Below are 20,122 nucleotides of genomic sequence, written 5' to 3' on the forward strand. Positions count from 1 at the left end.
TCTATGTTTCTAGAAATTGCTTATACAATCAATCAAAAGTGGAGCTAAATCAGGAGAAATTAATAAGATAGGAGAAAACTTAGTTAATAATATTTGTTTACATATGTTATAATGGTAAGAATGAAAAATAATAATAATGTTTTGTGGTGATCTTAAAGCTATATTCAGAAACCTAATTATTCAGCAAATTATTCGGATTTTTAATTCCGGCAAAATAATTGTTTATTTTTTATCAGAATATAGTCGGTTTTCTCCACTGTTTCTTGGTCTAGCAAAATGAGAATGAAATATTAAAGTTAAAGAGGAAATACAAAGAGGAGAAGAGCTCGGAACCTTATGAATGGATCATGAGTTTAGTTTCAAATATTATCATTGAAATATCACTGAAATTTCTCTGCCCATATATACATAAAAATTATATAATATACATTTGATAACTACAAGATAGAGAATTACAGAATGAATAAAAAATGCACCGTATTTTTCAATTAGGTATAAATGGTTGAAAAATTAGTTAATTTTAACCTTTTTTTTTTCATAAAAATAACGTTCCAACGTTATTTTAATCTACAGCATTAAAAGAAAATGAGACTAAATTTCAAGTCTGTTGCTTTCTATTGATTATACGATCCTAGAAAAATGTTTTAAATTTATTATATTGCACTCGAGCCTTTGATAAATTTCAAAAAGTTGCCTCTGATAATTTTCTCTAATTATACAATTTGTTTAATCTTATTCTTACCATTAGCGCCTATAATTTGTATAGATTAAGAAAAATTTCCGCATGGTTCCAAAAGAGAGAGTTAAATAAATCTTTTCCTTGGGCCAAAAGAACAAGTGCGTCCAATAAGCCATCAATCAAACTTGATGTGTTGCCGCTCATTAAGGAAAATCCGAAAAGTAGCCGAGCGCAATTCATCGAGGGCGAGAGTCATTAGTTAGTTTTGGCAATATTTCTCTCCTCGGATTGGATCATTAGTGCGAGCTCGGACCGGGCACCGAGAGATGAGGCATTCCTCCCTCCGAGCGACAGCACTACTTTTCTCTTTCTCGGCGGCGCGAGTTTTGCGCGCCGTTGAAAGAATGCGAAATCAATAAAGGCATGACTGACCGCTCAGGTGCACAAAGGATTATTTGAGCCGGCGGAGGGAGGGGGTGGGTGGGGCGGGGCGGGGATGGAACCGCTGCAGGGGCGCAGAGATTGAATGTGATCCGAGTCGGATCCGATTGCGATTCAATTATTGAGCGCATTTCCATGGAATAAGAAGCCGCTGAAGGACTTGCACAAGGAATAATGACTCAAACGAACTCCGCCCTGGCCAAAGTCGATGAGCCGACGACCGCCTTTTAAAACGAGGAGGTTGTTATCGAAGCGGAACCGATCGCTTTCAGCCCACTGCAAATTTGTCGCGATTGAATTGAAATGATACGACTCATGAAAATTTAAAATAGTTTTTTTGATAAAAAAAAGGTAAAATTTGGAAGCTATTGTGTTTGCTGTTTGATCAGCTCACATATCCAAATGGTGAACGGTTATTTGAACCCTTCATAATTTCTAATTTTTTAGTATTATTTAGTTATGAATGGAGTAGAATATCAATAAATAGAAACTAAAAATTTTCAACAAAGGATTATTATCACCTTTATGTTAAAATTTAAAAAAAAAATATATTACCTTGCCTCAATTCAGAGAACAGTGCAGATTCATGATTATAAGTAGAAAATTTTACATTTAAATAAGAGCAAAAATTTATTCCCGGTTAAAGAGTTTAAATTTAATGCGTTGGATCTATTTAAAATTCATTAAAATTAATAATTTTTTTTATTTTCAAGTAAAATGAATTTTTGGATATCAAGGAATTATTTATGTTGAAGAATAAAATTCTCAAACTTAATGATGTCTGATGAGTGATTAAAATCATTACGTTTTCGATTTATTATATTTTCGCGCCGGGACATTTCAAATCTTGGAAATGAAGATCAGCTTTAGATTTCACCGTGGATTACAGAATTATTGTAATTTATTCAACTGTTGTTTGCCAGCGTAGGAACATATTTCTGACTCAAACGTCTACGCAGTTCCTGTTTTTTTTTTTTGCATTGACGATGGCGACTTTTCTGCCGTTGCCAAAACGGCGCCCCTGACAATCGTTCGCAGAACTCGGTGGCCTCACTTGGAGCCAATTTTTTTTAGACTCATTGCGGTAAAAAGCAAATATTTGCGTCGTCATGTCGTGCTGGTGGTAATTCCTGCGGTTGTGAGCAGAGACGAGTGCAGGCCGGATTTCCAGGAATCAGCGAGCGTTTTGCAAGGGAAATTCGCTTTCCGCGTGAATCAACAGTTTCGGCCGGCTGAATTTTTTATTTGAAGCGCGCACGTTTCGCCCATTCATAATCAATCACTCGCTACAGAATTCTATCTGGATTAATAAATCATTTCGCACAGAGAGAGAGCGAGACGTGTCCGTCCGATGGCGGCGTTAGTTTCTCTCGCCAACTCGCTTTTTATTAATATTATTTTTTTGTTGCTCGAGGTACCGGCTGAATTTCATTTCCCGGCGGTTAAAATTTCATTTCCTCGGCGAAATCTGCTAAATGAGTGTAAAAAGCAGCAGCGGCTTACAGAGAAGGAGAGAGAGAAGGGCCAGTGTCGCCGGCTGGCTCTTTTTATATGCGGCAGAAATAATCCTTTATGTCTATCGTTGGCCCTCTGAGATCGACTGCGAACAACAGGCCTACCCCTCCAGGGACAGATTCGCGCTTTTCCACGACCTTGTTTTTTCCCTCTGTATTAACTGAACCCGGAAAAGTTTTCCGTGATAAATTTGTATCATTTAAAAAAAACTCGTGCAAGCGAATTCTCCGGTTCCTTTTTCTTTGAAAAATTGATGAGCGCCGCCGTCGCTCTGTTTTCACGCAAAGGTCTCTGGCCCGGCGCGAGCGAGCGAGTCTCCGAGGGAGATGCTGAAACGACCAATTTGATTGCGAAGGCAAATGTTTTGTTTGCCCCATCAGAACAAATTGGCTGCATTTTCGCGCTGCAGAGCCGAGCCTTTTTTGCAGATAAGGGTTTTACTGCTGTGCAAACTTTATCTTTTAAGGTTTTCCCTTCCTAGAAGGGACAAATATTGGTCTTGTTGAAATGTACTTTTTATTGCCGGCGGAAAACAGCAGTGCGTTAGATAAATGGCGATGCTGTATGATTGTGAGGCTTCTATTTAAAATGGAATTTATTCCTAACGGTAATTGCAAGATTGGTGAATCTGAAAACTGATTCAAATTAGTAATTCTATTAGAATATTTTACTATTGTTTTTGTAATATCTCAAAGAAGCTACAAGGTTTTTTTTTCTTTTTCTATATTTCACCCACTTTTTAACTCAACTACATAATATTTATGACCATATTGTTGTAAATAATATCAATATTCTAGAACTTTTAACATAAAATTTCATTATATCCTTGGTAATAATTAAATATTCACGATGCTATGAATAATGGCTGCGAATATGAAAAGTGCGGATTAAAACTGTATTTTTCATTTATTTGAATGCAGAGTGCAAGTAATCTGTTTTTCAAGATAGTAAATTTCTGATGATTAATTTCGCCATCAATTTTTCTCGATGTATTTAAAATTTTGCAAAAAGAAAAGCTCAAACAGAATGATTTCAATGTCAAACTTTTTAATAGACTTTTCGGATGTTTGTTTCAAACTTTTTTAGCGAATCTGCTGAAAATATTCGTCAAGGCATTGCAAATATGTATGAGTTAGGTTTATTTTTATTATCATATTTCAATGGCTTTATTCTACAGTTTTGGAATACATTTTGACCTGAAAAAGGAAAGGCCTAAAGAGGGAGCACAGATATGCGGAAAAGGGAAAATCTCTCGCGTCAGCGTGCAATGGAGATGAAATTTCAGTTTGGGGCGATACCCCAGAAAAAAAAATGGTAAAAAGTCTCGACGAGCGCGAATCTCGCGGCGTAATTTCCTCTTTTCTGACAAGGCACGTGTGCGAACCTAACACTAATGACGGCCAGACGGACGGCGACTCTAACAAGAAGTAACGCGCGCGGCGAGCAGTGCCATAAACAAACATAATAACAACACAGCACAGCGGCCAGGCCGAGTGAGAGGCCAAACGTGCCGGCTTACGTTGCCAATAATAAATATCACGCGCACTCCTTTGCCGGCGATCTTTTTGTGTGCGACAGACGCGTCAAGTAGCAAATTGTGACACGCCGAGGATTTCGGGGCTTATTGTGCTCGGGAAAGCGGAAATCACGCGCCATCGCCAAAACCTCTCGAAGCAAGAGCCTCCCATTGGTCGATCAATGCTTGCTCAGCGCCCGGTTCGCGCCCCGAATTTGCTTGTTTCTACTCTTTCTCTCGCACACACCCTTCTTTCGCCGAATCGATAGAGACGACACACGCATTATTTATTTTTCTATGTGCGAACAGTCTTGGTGAACTCCTCAATTTGCATTAGGTATGCAAAAAATAGGTGATCACATTTTTTGGAAATGAACTAAAGGCAATTTAATTTTTTTCTAGTAAAATATTACGTTTATCTGTGTAATTGACGAAAAATCAATAATTTTACAATTTTTAACTAAAAATAACAATAATTAGAACAAAAAATATTTAGGTTTAAAAAATTCCCATTTTGGCTTTTTTCCAAGTTAAATCACCTAAATTCACGCCTATTTTGCTCTTATAAATAACCTTTTGATCTCAATCTCGTTTCCATCGTTGTGAAATATTTATTTTTTGCACGCTTATGTAGTTGCACGCCTGCGGCTCTCTGCAATATTCCATTTGCATTTTAATATGAAAAAAACGCCGTCTTGCACATTGTAGGTTAATTGTGTTATTGTCAGACGGGCTTTGTCCTGCGCTCGCTGTTGCACACCCAGGGACGGAAAGCGTTCTTTCTTTTGAATAAACTGTGTAAATAATATATACAAGAGCGTAAACATACGTACGTAAAACGGCACTTTTTCCTTTAGCAGTTGAAATGGTTACGAGATTGCCGTGAGATTGAATGGTATAGCTGCTGGCTTGATTGAACTAGGTGATGGCTCAATTAACCTATTTGCGTTTCAGTCACGACTCACGGAGAGGTGATTAAGGGGGAATTAAGTTCTTTATTAGCAGTTTAATAGGTTACAATTGCTCAAAGCTCATATATAATTTAAAGAGTAAATAATAAAAAAAGGTAAAAATTCTTGAAAAAAAAATGTTCTAATTAATTAAATAATAGCAAAACCAAACAAACAAGAATATTGTTGAATTTCCAGCTGGGCGTAATTCTATCCTAATTTTTCCAATTATAACCAAATTATCCTGAATCCAACATAAGTGTTCAATGTCTTATTACAAGTAAATTGTTTTAAACAATTATTGTTTTTTTTTAAGTAATATAGCTAAAAACTAAAAAGGCAATTAAGCTACATTAAAAATTTTCAAAAAAGGAAATATATCGCCATAAATATGTTTTAAATATAATTGATTTAAATTGAATTACACTAATAACTAAATATAATACGTTTTTTTTTAAAGTCTGCTAAATTGTTGAGAAGTATTCAAATTAAATATACTTTAAAAATACTTAAAATCTTACATAAAAATCAAAATTTTTATAGAAAAATTATTATTGATGTTTACAGCTCCCAACGTTTTCACGAGGAAGGTTATAATTAAATCTCTAATGATCAATTAATTTGGATATTTTTACATCTCTAAAGAAAGAGAGATATGATTTTTTTTTTAAACTATAGGAAGTTTTGGGTTTTGTTACCATTAAAACGCCAAATTCACCATTTCGAAATTAGACCTTTACACGTTGCAAAAGTTTTTGCACTCGTTTTCGAATAAAAAAGCTACACTTTTCCGTTTCACGGTCGTGCTTGGGAAATTGAGCCATTAAAATAATGCTGACCATTGCAGGGGCGCGCGCATTAATAACTATGCAACCTGCACGACCGGCGTGCTCGGCAAATTGCCTGCTTTCAACTCGGCGGCGCGAATTATGTGCAAAGTGGAGATAAAAATGCGGGTCGCGTCGGTGAATGCGGCCAATTTATTCGAATGGCGAGCGAGAGAGAGAAAGAGAGGGGGGCTGTTAAATAATTGACGGCCGCGTGACACTCGCGGATGCTAAAATGCAAAAAAATTGACTCGGCTGACAATTGGAATGGCTGCACTTGATTTATCGTGTCGGCTGCCAGGCAACTCGGTGACTCGGAAAGTTGGTCGCTCGCGCATTATTCAAGCTGCACTCTGCATGCCAGCGCGCGTGTTTATCCGTCCGGGGCGAACCACAATGGCAGGTGCAAAGACCACTCCACCGGTTGTTGATTGTCATTTGACATAATTACACGCACGCCTAACAAGTCTCTGGTTGTGCGCATTAAATACAACCCATTGTGAAACGGGAGACTACTAATCATCTAATTAAGCTTTCGTGTGTGACATAGTAACAGGGAAAAATACAATCATTAGAGATTTTGTTTTCTAAATTGTATAAAGCAAGGTGCTATCAGATTGTTGCATATTAAATTGTTTTTGATAAAAAAAAATATTAGCTTTTATAAAATACATACAAGAGAAATAATTATATAATAAAAATGTAAACAATACAATATAACTTTATTGGTTAAATTTATTTAAAATCTAAATAAATACTTATGTTATATAAAAAATAATAATATTGCAAATAATGCGAAGTTTTAATATAAGCATTTTATTTAATGATTTTATTAATTAAATGAAATTAAAGAATTTAAAATATTCTCCTGATAATACTGATTGAAAACAGAAAATTTTGGTAGGTGCTAACATGTTTTTGGTGGTTTGTTTGGTAGGCGGTCGGTTACAATACTTACCGATTCGTCATCACCAAATTTACTCTTCTTGTGAAAAAATTATTTTCTTTAAATTTTAAAATAAAAGCCACATTCGCTCTTCCTATTCTTTTACTTCCGTTTAAGGCCTGCTTATTGACATCTACAACTCCTGTTTGCGGCAAATCGGCCCGAAATTTTTGGACCCAGATTTTTTTATAGATTCCTACCTATCAGTAGAGTTGATTGCACAAAGAAAAATGGGGGGTAGCGCCGATTATTCTTGAAATATGATTTTTTGAATTTTTACATTGCGTCTTATGGAAATTTTTGTTTTTGGTGATTAAAAAAAAACTGCCCGAAATTTTTTGCTCAAAATTTCACAAAATGATAAGCGAATGACCCTAAACAGATTAGCAGAAAAAAATTTGAGGGTTCATGGGGCAAGAAAATAACATTGGGCATATGTGCGATCAAAAAAAACCTCCTTGGTACTCTTAGCATTGCAATAAGGAGTCCTTAATACTCATGGTGTAAAAGAGACTCTCACTGTAATATATTATTTTCGCTCTCCCACAACTTTTTCTAAAAATACAAATCCTCGCAAATCCAGTATATAAAATATTTCAAGTGCCATGAAAAAAACTTTAAAACCCTAATTTTCTCCATCATAGCGCTGTTTTTTTTGTTCAAGATCCTCCTCTTCTACGACGCAGAAATCCCACATTCTTACCGCGGTATGATAATTCTGAGAGAAAAATCCCGACCTAAAGCCGCATAGCTAAGTTATAGGAGCGGCGAGAAATTTTCCACTAACTTTGCTTCCGCGCGCAGCATTTTTAATAAACATTATTTCTCGGTGAAATGCCGCTATTTTGAGACGCGCGAATGGGGAAATTTCTGGAGGCACATAATTTGGACGAAATCCTTTCTCTCGAGAAAGAGTGTCTCGAGCAGCCCGGGACGAAAAATGCGAAGAGCATATTTTTTCAATTAAGCCGGGAGCCGCGTAAAAATAATAGCACTTGTCAGTTGGCCAGCTCGGCCGCAATATGTTGGCTGCTTTTTATGTGTTCGCCAGTCGAAAAACCCTTGCGCGAACAAAGATGGGCCGCCGCTGCTTTCTCCCATTGTTCGCATCCTCTCTCTCTCTCTTTCTGCCGTCGCAATTTTTTCCTTTCACGCACCACCAGTGAATAACGCGCAGAATGCGCGCCTTTTGAAACACAAGCCTGGCGAATATTTTTCATTGAACTCGAACGTGGGGGATAAAACCGAGCGGAACGTGGCGCTGCAGCCTCTCGTTTGTTTGCTGTCAGGCAAACTTTTTTTTAGGTCTTATTAGTTTATTTCTGTTTTGGCTGCAAATGAGACCGCGCATTTCTCAACAAAGCCCTTCTCTTTGGACAGCGTTTTAAATCAGATTCAATGAGATATAAATAAATTGTTTTCTATTTTATTAAAAAAAAAAAAAAAAAAAAAATCATCAGAATAATTAGTAAAATATGCTACTTAAAGTTATGATAAATATTATTTTATTGTTAATTTTTCTTCATAGGATTTAAAAAGAAGTCATTCAGAAGCTTATTTATTGATATTAAGAGTTGAATTTAGAGTTGGCTTTTTCTAGATATGTTTTCGCGAGTTGTGTTTTCTTTTTATGTAGTGTGCTAGATTAGAGAAATTTCATCAACGAAGATTTTTCTCTTCACAAATTAATATTTGATTAAAGACCAAGGAACTATAATTCAATGAAAATTTGTGAAAATTTGTAATAAAAATGTAATTCCTCGTGAAATAATAAAATGAGATAAAGTGACAAAATAAGAAATTTGTTCGTGTTGAAAACACAGTTTGAAATTCCAGAAGGCAGGAAGAGTAAACATAAATGACGAGGCAAAACATTTTTCCCCGTCTCACCGTTATTGCATTCCCAAATTTATTCAACTGTCGTCGAGGCCCAACGGAATATCGTTCAAACAGAGAGACAAAGAAGGGAGAAGGAAAAAAGAGAGGAGCGCACTCGCACATACACAATCTGTTGTTTGCACGCCTTGCAAATTTGTATTCGACGGCGCGTGCGAGGAGGGGGCGCGCGTGTTTTCTCTCTCAAATTATAAACTCGTAAATACGTCCGGGCCGAGCTTGAGAAAACACACATTAACGTGGACCCGAGCAAAGCCCATTTCACACACGGCACACGTCAACTTTTGATGGAGTTTTTATTTTCCTCTTGGTGCGAATGTCGCTGCAGCCAGCACACATTTTTCACGTGACAATGCGTATAAACCGCAGCTTCTTTTCACGCTTTATGGCGTGAGAGCGGCGGGCGGAAGAATAAAATTTATCTTGGCCTAATACTGGCCTCGCACGCAGCACCCCGAAAGAAGTAGGTGAGAGTGGCTGAAAATTTAATTCAGCGAGTTGGCCGCGCAGACACATTTTCATTTGGAAATTTCCGACGGCAAAATTATATATTACACACGCCGGTTCGTTTTGTCGCAGAATTTGACTCGAAAGTTGGCAGCTGATTAACTGCGCGGCGCTCAGCTGCGTTACTCTCTTTGACATTTGGACAGAGAACTTTGCGACCTTCTTCGCTAATGAGAACTCGAGCCATTCCTGCTGAATTTGAATATTTGGGCGTGGCCCGAGTGGAAATTGTCAAATTAAGTTTGCAATAGACTTGGAAATGCGGGAGATTCCATAAAACCTTTTGAGCAAATATTTTCTATAAAGAATGTTTTTCAAAACGGTAATGAAAATTTTTAACATGCTTTTCATAAACACTAATGAAAATATCAAGAATTTTTACGCTTAAGTTTACGATTTCAAAAAAATTATTTTCGTTCCCCCAGCTCTTTATTTCTATTTTTTGTATGTTAAACAAAAAAGTTCATCGTGCACTCAATTCACGACCAAAAAAGAATGAGTGGATCCCAACATGCAGTAGTAGCAGCACATGTTTTCGAATATTGTGAGCTCTCTTTTGCCGTTAGTTTTTGGAACGAATTTTCTGGAGGGCCCTTGTCGCCCTTATTTTCCACCTTCACAAAGGGGAAACACGCACTCGTGGTGCTGCTGGTGCCCGGGCAAAGGGAAAGAATGAGAGAGATGAGAGAGTGCTGCCGGGGAAAATGTTTGAAGAGTGGAATTACGCCAAAAAAAGAATAATATTTTTTTTCAGGAGCTCTTTTCAAAAGTGCGAATAATTTTGGTCGTTGTGCAAATAGTTGTTTCTTTATATGATATCCCTCCCCTCGCCCCCGCGCGTGTCTTTCCTTTTTTTTCCTCCATTTCATTTTTTTCTGAAGAAATAACGAGAAGCCCCGCGTGCATGTGTATTTTCTTCATGAATATTTATTCGCGAATAAAAGCACTCGTATGTAAATTCGGAGAACGTCTTTTCTCACAGCCGACTCGGGAAAATTGTCCATGCACACTCTCGATTTCGCCGACCCTTCCTTTTCATTTAACATTGTTGCAAAATATGCGCACGAGAGAAATTGCTTCTCTGCAGATGTTTCCTGCAGCAAGCGAGGCCTCAAAATACATACTTTTCATTTCCTTTTGAATGTTATTTCACTCGTTGACTGAGAGAAAAATCTTTACAATAACACAGTAGCAGCAAAAGGAATTTTGAATTCCAGTCAAATGAATATGAAATGAAAGAAAATTGGCAGCTTTCCACAAACACTGCGAAAAATCTTCATAAAAGGACGTTATTAAAATAACAGAATGCTTTCTGCTTTCATTTTTATTTGTTCAAAATAGCCACTTAATTATTGCAAATATTGTTCTACATTTGGCATTTTCAAGTATCCATTTTTTTTGTCTGTATATGAAAGATCGGTAATGTCTATTCTTTTGCAGTAAAATGTTTTAGATTGGAAGTCTTAAAATTTAGTCAGAAAGTTCATAAGGGCAAAAATGTAAAAGATTTATTTTTGTACTAATTTTTGTCAAAATGTTTTCGCAGCTCATGAATTATGGCTGCAGCCCGCAGCCGAAACATGTAGAGCAGGATATTGTTTTTCAGAAACAATTAACAACTCACAAAAACCCATCGAAGAAAAGCCGATTTTAAATTCAAATCACCAAGGCAAAAATGTATTTTATAAATAAAATAACTTAAAGTTCAATATGTAAACTAAACATTCTCTAAAACCGTGGCAATTTAGACCCGAACATTCCTTACAGGATCTTACTTTAACCCTTTATACACGTGTATTACTAGCGCACTTTGCGAGTAAATTATCGTCGGCGGCGGCGGCGGCGCGTGTTTGTGCGAATAATGCACGCAGCCCGGCTGCGACCGGGTCTGGCCTACCTGTTCCAAACTAAGTCGCCAGCCGCTCTCGGGGCGTAATAACACATGAAAGGGGTAGGTAATGGATGAGGGAAAACCAATATTACGGGACGGGAGAGCGAGCGGGCGGGCGAGGGGCTGCTCGGCTCCGTCGTGACGTCAGCCGGCGGGCGCGCAATACTCGGCGGAATTGTTATTGACCCCGGCGCTCGCGCGTTTGCCGACGCGCGAATTTTAATTGCCAGCAGTTTAATTATACTTTCATTCAGCGCCGCCATTGAGCACTTGTTGTCGCAAGGAATGCTGCTTTTCGATTAGGCCGGGTGGCGCCGGCTCTCCTGCAACCACCGCCAACTTTCGCCCTATTTCACCAAAGTTTTGCGTGGCGAGCGCACATATTGTGAATAAATTGTGACGAGAGGGCGGCATAAAAGCGTGGGCGCCAAAGATGCCGTATTATACCGACGTGCCGGCTCACCGGGGTAAACTGACTGCTCAACTGCCGCTCGCTGCCCTAATTAAATCATTCGCGTCGCGGAAAATCACGTTCGGTTTTAATTTAATTTAACGGTGCGCCTGCATTAACCATGTTTGCAGTTCATTTAATTTCCTGATAACCTGGTGAACTTTGGAATTTGCTCGCATTTGGAATTTTGATACATTTTTAAATTAAGCAAAGTGATGTTTATAAGGTAAAAATAAAAAAAGGAGGAGCAAAACACTTTAAACTTTGACAAAAACAAACAAATGGAATAAAATAATAAATAAATAACCTAAATAAGCAACTAAAAAAATCACAGGGACTATAAAAATATCAATTTAAATAAACAATTTTCTATCCAAGCCCTTGATTTTCACAATACGACTTGTTTTTCAAAACCTGTCAATTTTGTACACAGTTAAAAAATAAAAAACATAAAAATTGTTCATTCAATCTTTGGCGTACATAGGATTAAGATCTCATTAACTTTGTACAGTATTCAGCAGCGGCTCATTCAGAAATTGACTAACATAGACATAAATGCTAATTTTCATTTTTTTTCGACACCCTTCTTTTTTCAAGCTTGGTCTAAATGTTGTATGTAATGATAAAAGTGCATATTTCTACATAAATAAACCTGGTTCATTTTAATCATAAGAAGCTTTGAGATACTTAAATCCAGCAAGATCGCATTTGTTAGCCCTGGTTACTGATGGAAATTGTTTTAAAAGAAAACTCGAAACGCTCTCATCAATTTAACTTTTTCCAGCTCAAGAAGATTCTTAACCATTTTGCATGATCCGTTTTCGGCGCCAAAATCCTGCCAAGAAACTTAGCAGCTTTCATTTCCTCGTTTGCGAAATCCAGAATGAAAAAGCGGCCGAAATGGAAATAAATAATCTGCGGCCTCTTCCATTCTGCAGGCTTTGTGACTGAATTTATGCTACACTTAAATAAATTTACGATGAGAGGAAAAGTGTGCTGCAAAGTGTATATCTCCTCCCCCGCGGCATTCCACGCGACGACGACAGAGAAGAAAAAAAGGGAAAGGAAGAAGAGCTCTCGCAAATTTCGGTGTTGCCGCCGCCGGCGCTGCCTGCATATTATACTATCCATCGGGGCACAAAAAGTAGGCGACACGCGGCGCGGCTCAAAAAAACACAGCCGGGGATATTGAAAAACAGAATGAAACTCGAGCGAAATGCGCGCACACGTCGCACGCGCGCCGCCAAAATTTATACTGCGCCCAACTTTTTTCATCATCAATATATGATAATGCGAGACCCTCCCCCCTTTTCTACCCCCCGTGCACTTTTGCAAAGACGAAATCCCGGATTCAAGTCTCGCCATACATGCGAAACTTTCCATCGCGATTGATGCTATCGCTGGAAATTTATTTTGATTGTGTGGTTGCCGGTGCGCACAAAGTTTTCTCGCGATCTGATTTCACGAATTATGGATACGCAGGCACGAGCAGGATCGTAATCTAAATTGCAATAAGTTGGCAGAAGTTTCCAATGGAAACTCAGGACCAACTCCACCGAACCTTTTCTGCACATAATAGCAAAGGAAAATATTCTTCATGATTTTGAGAACATAATTATTTTAGGTACAGAAGGTATATGAAGAGACATTAAAATCTATTAAATTGTGGGTGCGTCCAGGAAAGATTTGAGGGTAAATGTTAAAAATTTTTCTTGAAAACATGCCAATCCAATTTTCAAGTATGTTGTTGGGGTGGTCAAGAGGCCTCGCTCACCAAATTTTCAAGTCAAAATAAGGGGTGCTTTTCCGGGAAATCAGATTTTTCCAAAAACAAAAAATATGGAATATCTTTGCTCCTATTGAGAAATTATTAATGATCTTTTCACTTCCAGACGTAACTTTTTACGCCCGACAACTTTTCTGTTGACAACTTTTGCGTAGGTCAAAGGTCAAGGTCACTAAATTGCAAATTTCACGTTATGACGCAATTTTCGCAAAGAAGCACCCCTCAGAAATTTTTCGCAGTATAGGAAAAAATGTAGCCCCAAGTGTGTAGAACAACATCCTTGATTTCCAGAATGGCATTATTTTTAGTTTTTTAATTAATTTTAAAATGAATATTAAAAAACAGTGAAAAATCGCTTTTCCGCAATAGAAAGTAATTTTCAAACAGCGATAACTCATTTTCTGTTAGAGATACGCAAAAATGTTATAGAACAAAAAGGATTTGTTTTGACTTTTTGCATCTAGTCATGTATTGTTTATACAGGTCAGGTCACTTGGGGTCATTGACCTCAGTGACCTGTGACCTTTAAGAGCAGTTTACTGAATATTTGGCACATAGTTAGGAAGAACTATTTTATGGAATGGTTTTAATAAGCTCATTTTCCACAAATTATTTTTTGAGGTCACAGGTCACCGAGGTCAATGACCCCAAGTGACCTGACCTGTATAAACAATACATGACTAGATGCAAAAAGTCAAAACAAATCCTTTTTGTTCTATAACATTTTTGCGTATCTCTAACAGAAAATGAGTTATCGCTGTTTGAAAATTACTTTCTATTGCGGAAAAGCGATTTTTCACTGTTTTTTAATATTCATTTAAAATTAATTAAAAAACTAAAAATAATGCCATTCTGGAAATCAAGGATGTTGTTCTACACACTTGGGGCTACATTTTTTCCTATACTGCGAAAAATTTCTGAGGGGTGCTTCTTTGCGAAAATTGCGTCATAACGTGAAATTTGCAATTTAGTGACCTTGACCTTTGACCTACGCAAAAGTTGTCAACAGAAAAGTTGTCGGGCGTAAAAAGTTACGTCTGGAAGTGAAAAGATCATTAATAATTTCTCAATAGGAGCAAAGATATTCCATATTTTTTGTTTTTGGAAAAATCTGATTTCCCGGAAAAGCACCCCTTATTTTGACTTGAAAATTTGGTGAGCGAGGCCTCATGACCACCCCAACAACATACTTAAAATTTGGAATGGCATGTTTTCAAGAAAAATTTTTAACATTTACCCTCAAATCTATCCTGGACGCACCCTTGTATTAAATATTATTTACATAAAAATTTGAATTTTTTCAAATTTATAACAAAAATTAGCAATTTAAGTCACGAATGTTAAAAAAAGTGGGACGAATCACCAAAATTAGGTACAGTTACAGAAGGAACTCCTTATCAAAAGAAAATAAATTGTTTGAATTAATTTTTCTTTTTCATTTTGACATTATGTATATAATAATTATCAAATTGCTTGAAAAACATTAATTTATTAATTTAAAAAAAAATATTAATTTCAAAGTTATTGTTTTAAAAAATAATTTTCAAAGTTGTTAGTGCATTTCATCTTACATTTGTTCACAGTAATAAAACTGATCTCTTTTAATTTCATTGAAATATGTATTTCAATGCATGATAGTAAACTTGCCAGTAAATAACGATTAAGTTCCCTGAAGATAATAATAAATAATTTTTTTTAACCATTTACTTATTAATTGTAAATCAAGGAAACGATTGAAATCAAAACCATATTAAAATAAACAAGCAAATTAAATAATTAAAAAGAAAAATGTAAGCAACATGATGTGTCCGATATTAGTTTACTTTTAAATGATTCATACAATGCCGCCAAATGTGACAAACTGTGATTGATTGCAAAACGTGATTTCATGGGTGTTTTGTAAATACGCAACTTTGTGAGTTGTAAAATATTTACAAGAAACGGAATTGCGCCGGCTGAACTAAAACAACGGTAAGGTGCGCGCTAACGAGGAGACGCTCCAACGACACGTCGGCAAAAATAAATAGTTCCTCAAGTAATCATCGCCTGAGCACATTACGCATGGGTGATTTAAGACTGCGCACCGACGCAAACTTCGCTCGTATTTTCATTAGCCTGAGTAGTCTTGCAGCCTCAGGAGCGAACCAGAGAGTTTGAATAGTTGAGCGCGACTGTGTGGACACTTGGAGGCGTCGCTCGATTAATCATGCCCGCGAGCAGGAGAGGAAAAAGAGCTCAAACAAAACGGGTCAACTTTCGTCAAATTTGGGCGCCCGATGGAAAAAAATCTCTGCGGCAATAATCGAGCTGAAATTAAAGTTTGAGTGAGTCGCTGTCAAATTTTTTGGCATAAAAATGATCCTCTCTGCTTTTACAAAAAGATGATTTTTATTCCTCTTCTTTTATATATTTCGCCCGCTTGACTTAAAGTGCTAAAACACGGTGGCTTGTCACTTTCAGGAGCAGCGAGGAAAAAATTCTTTCTTCTTTCTGGCAGCGCATTCAGCAGCTCCGTTTTAGAGGAAAAGTGGCGTGGTTGATTTGCATTTATCTGGAGGCGCTTTGACAAGCTTTTAGCGTGGCGGGCTGGAAAAGCCAAGCGAGCAAAAATATGATTACCTTGTGTTGTGACAACATTTACCTGTGCGCGCGCCAGCATGTGTGTTTGAGCAACGCACTCTGCCTCTGTCGTTTGCTCGAGAAAACGTTTGCAGGCAGGCGAAATTAGCCTTTGCTTTGACACACGAAAATTTAGCTAGCTTTCGAGCGACAAAAGACGATGGCAGGGTCGACAACGACGAATACATAATTGGAATCACGGTTCAGACTATATAATATTTGACATTAAAACTAACAATACCTTCTGTAGAATCTTTTACAATAAACACTTAATTTTTTTTTAAAAAATAGCTTTATTTATACTAGAAAACCATAAAAATTAATTTTTTTTATTTATTTATTATATTTTATTTTATTAAATTTAAATATTAACAGAATTGAAATTTTTTTTATTTACTTTCTTAATTTTTAACAATTTTAATTATACACAATAATTATTATTTATATATGTCACACCAACAAAATATAAATTAATACTCATGATCAATGAATTGTTTGAGCGCAGTTACCATCAAGATTTATTACTAGATTCATGGTCAAGCATTATAATATATTTATAAAATATTATATATTTATAAAAAAACAAATAGCTAGAACTAACAAGTAAAATGATGATTGGTGATGATTTTATTACTTTTTACAATAATGTAGATATGGAGAGATTGCATGATTCTCAATAGAAGTAAAAAAATTGGTTCTATATTAAAAAACATAAACTAAACGCAATTTCAATCACTGCTTCTTAAAATTAATGTAAACTTAATTTGAAATAATTTGCTTCAAACAATATCAAAGCATACCATTTTTCTGCAGGCTTTTCTTTAAATGCAACAGCACATGTACAGCCACCATCTCTCCAGAATAATAATGAAAAAGCGGTAACTTTTCAGGCTATGGAGGTTCACTTAATTTCAACCCTAATAAAACAATTCAGGGTCCCCTTATTTTTAAATTTTATTTCATTTAGAGAAAGGTAAAATTATTGCAAACGATTTATTTATTTCGTTTCAAAAAATTAGAAGCAGCTTCGCTTCCCCTTTTTTCCTTGCTGACTGGCCAACCCATAAATAGAGGAAGATAGTTGGCAGATGGAGAATTTCGTGTGCGGATGAGCACACTCGGCAAATTGGTGATGTCAATCCCAAGACGCTGCTGCGAACACGCCAAAAATGTTGGTGCCTCTCGCGCTAAAAGGTCCGGACTCAATTACGCGCGGATGCTTTTAGCCGGCCGAAATAATGCCAAATGCGTTGCACACGCCAAAAGATATTGTTTTGCTCGACGCGATTGGCGAACATCTTTTGCTGTCATGAAATATTGCGTTATGTGCGATCGTCGCCTGCAATTTGCTGAGTACGCAGGTTCCGCGTGTTGCCAATGTCGCCTACATCCGTTTGTTCTCATTCCGCATCCGCAAATGTTGTTGTCGTTAATCACGGCGCCGATCTCGGCTCTGGCGGCCTCCTTTAATCCTTCCTTAACATAATTCGGCTCGGATGTTTGTCGGCACGCTGCTTTTTGTGCTGACCCGATTTTGGCAGCAAAGAAAGCGCGATCAAATAAATCTGCTCGCCTCTCTTGGTAGAACATGTTTTTTTTTTCTTTTTATTCAAGCTTTTTTTAAAATTCAAAAAATAAAAAATAAATGGAGCTCAGATGGAACTATTAAAATTTTAAATTCTGGACACTTGCTTACTTCATAAATTATGTGATAACTAAATTCAAAATAATTCATTCAAGCAATGCTAAACTTGCGAAAAAATGTATTTTCACTATTGATTGAAAATGAGCTAAATATTTAAAATCATATGCATACATAGCATCGCATTAGGTTAAAATAATCAATTTGGAATGTGCTAGGTTAGATTCATTTTTCAGTGTCAAATCTAGGGCCAAGGATTTTTCCAACTATGAAAGAACTGGAAAGAACTTTAAAAATTGATTACCAAAATTGAGGAAAATAGTTTTATCTTCTAATAATTATTTAAAGTTAACAAACAAAAAATTACAGGCCGGTCCCTTCATAAATGGTTAAAATGAGTTGAAATCCATAAAAAATATGGTTTACAGCCTATAGAAAGTTAACAAAATTCTCTTTAAACCTAACAAGTAAAAGTGAAACCTAAATATTGAATGTAAAGTTGCTAATTTCTTAAAAAGGTATTAAATTTTGTCCAAATTTAAGCATAAAAGTCTGCAAAAGAGGCACCATTAAATTGCAATGAGGGATATTCACAGTCTAAGTTAGCACCAGTAATTTCCTAAAAGCTAACTTTGTAAGTGAATATCGCCAAATATTCATTCAATAAAAATTCCTTTCGTGAGATTGAAAATATGATTCAAATAAGTTATTTGACATTAAAAAAAAAATCTTGTCGATTTAATATAAATATGCCCCTTAACAAAATGTAATTACTCCAAATTCAATAATTTACCTGTCTTCAAATGAAAATAAGAAGTTTAAAATACATCTCTCTATATTTTTAAATAAGTGAGGCATCATCTAATTGAATCGTAAACAGCATGGTTATTTTCACGCTAAACTGACTAAAACGAGGAAACTTTTCAATTTTGCATCCGGCAGCGCAAAGTATACACTTTTTATCTAACAAGCTCCACTCAAGTGAGGAAAAGTTGGAAAATATAACTAACCCGGCACTCTCTTTTTTTATCAAGGGCTTTCCGCCTGACGAGTCTCGCTCGCTTGCTCGCTCGCCGAGAGATGACGAGCGCGCGATTATGTGCATGAAATGTAAACTTTTAATTGGACTTGATTGTGCCCACAGAGCGACTGTTCGGCAAGGCGTGGCGCGAGGAGTGGGTCGTCTTGTACGAGGACAGCACCCTGGCGTGGTTCAAGGAGAAGGACCGCGGCGAGCCCGAAGGCACCGTCCTTGTCAAGGAGGCGCCTGAACTGCTCGCCGTCAGCCACTGGACCCTGCGCATCCCGGTCAGACCCGACCTGCCAGGTCACTGCCACGTCACGCAGGTCATGGCCTTTGGCACCCGCAGGCGGGACAAAGTCTACTGGTTTTTGGCGCAGTCGGAGGATGAAGTCAAGTAAGTCACTTTTTGTGTAAAACCTTTTTGATATACGTATGGAAGAAAATTAGACCAGATAACAAGATTCGCTGTAATTAATGTTTATTTTTACTTAAAAAATTAACAACAAAATTTAATGTAATGTTATAAATTGTAAATTTTTAAATCATAATTTTATATAGAATTTTAAAATATTTAACATATTAATAGCAAATAAGCTAATATTTAAACATATATTGTAATTTTCAATATTGAATTTTGTTAAGTGTTAAAAAACTATTTGTTTTATAAACGGATTTTTCCAATTTCACTGAAACTTAAAAGATTTCAAATTATAAATCCAAATATAAATAATGCTGCGTACTTCAATTAATTATGGTTCTGTAAAGTGAGATATATTTTGGGTACCTTGTTCGTTATTTTCATTAAATTTCTTATTGGGGTATTATTGTAGTGAATAATAATAGTTTTGAATATAAATAAAAAATTAATCTATTTTTAATTGCTCAAGTGATTATCATAGGTAGAGCCAGAATGAAGAAGGAATTAACATATTATAGAAAATTCAGCTAATCAAAATTTAACTCTGATTTAATCTCTGGCTTCGATCATTTTTTTTTTTTAATTAATTAAATGCTCACTTATTATTTTCAATTGAATCATTGCTGTTTATGCTGAATAATAAACTTGATTTGATAAATCATAAAATTTTTCAAATTCCTTAACATTCAGATTAATTTGGAAATGTAAATTAAAATAAATTGTGCCCTTTATCATTCTAGTTTCAAACAGACAAAGACGATCATCTAGTTTTTTCCCAGCCTATAATCCACACATTTCTTCATCTTTTTCATAACTTCTTTTTTCTCCCAAAATTAAAATTTTATTTCAATTAGATGTTCTTCTCTAGTTTAATTATAACTAGAATTATAATCAACTATTTCCAATATCATCCTCATCAACCCCTGCGTAGCATTGAAGACCATCCTAATCCCCTTCTTCCCCCTTTGAAAGTTATGATGTTGACCCTGGCAGACAATTTCACGCGAGACCCGC

At 36.3% G+C, this 20,122-nt stretch overlaps 1 protein-coding gene across 1 annotated transcript in view; it reads left to right on the top strand.

The window, feature by feature from the left end:
• Positions 1-20,122, top strand: part of LOC132194276 (uncharacterized) — a 76,327-nt gene that overhangs the window by 27,019 nt on the left and 29,186 nt on the right. Inside the window, exon 3 of the mRNA XM_059615447.1 lies at positions 18,811-19,084. Within this exon, the coding sequence (XP_059471430.1) occupies positions 18,811-19,084 (274 nt within the window). The remainder of the gene's footprint in view (positions 1-18,810; positions 19,085-20,122) is intronic.

The sequence above is a fragment of the Neocloeon triangulifer genome, unplaced genomic scaffold (genome assembly GCF_031216515.1).
Source record: "Neocloeon triangulifer isolate White Clay Creek 2 clone unplaced genomic scaffold, ASM3121651v1 ptg000006l, whole genome shotgun sequence".
NCBI classification, from domain to species: domain Eukaryota; kingdom Metazoa; phylum Arthropoda; class Insecta; order Ephemeroptera; family Baetidae; genus Neocloeon; species Neocloeon triangulifer.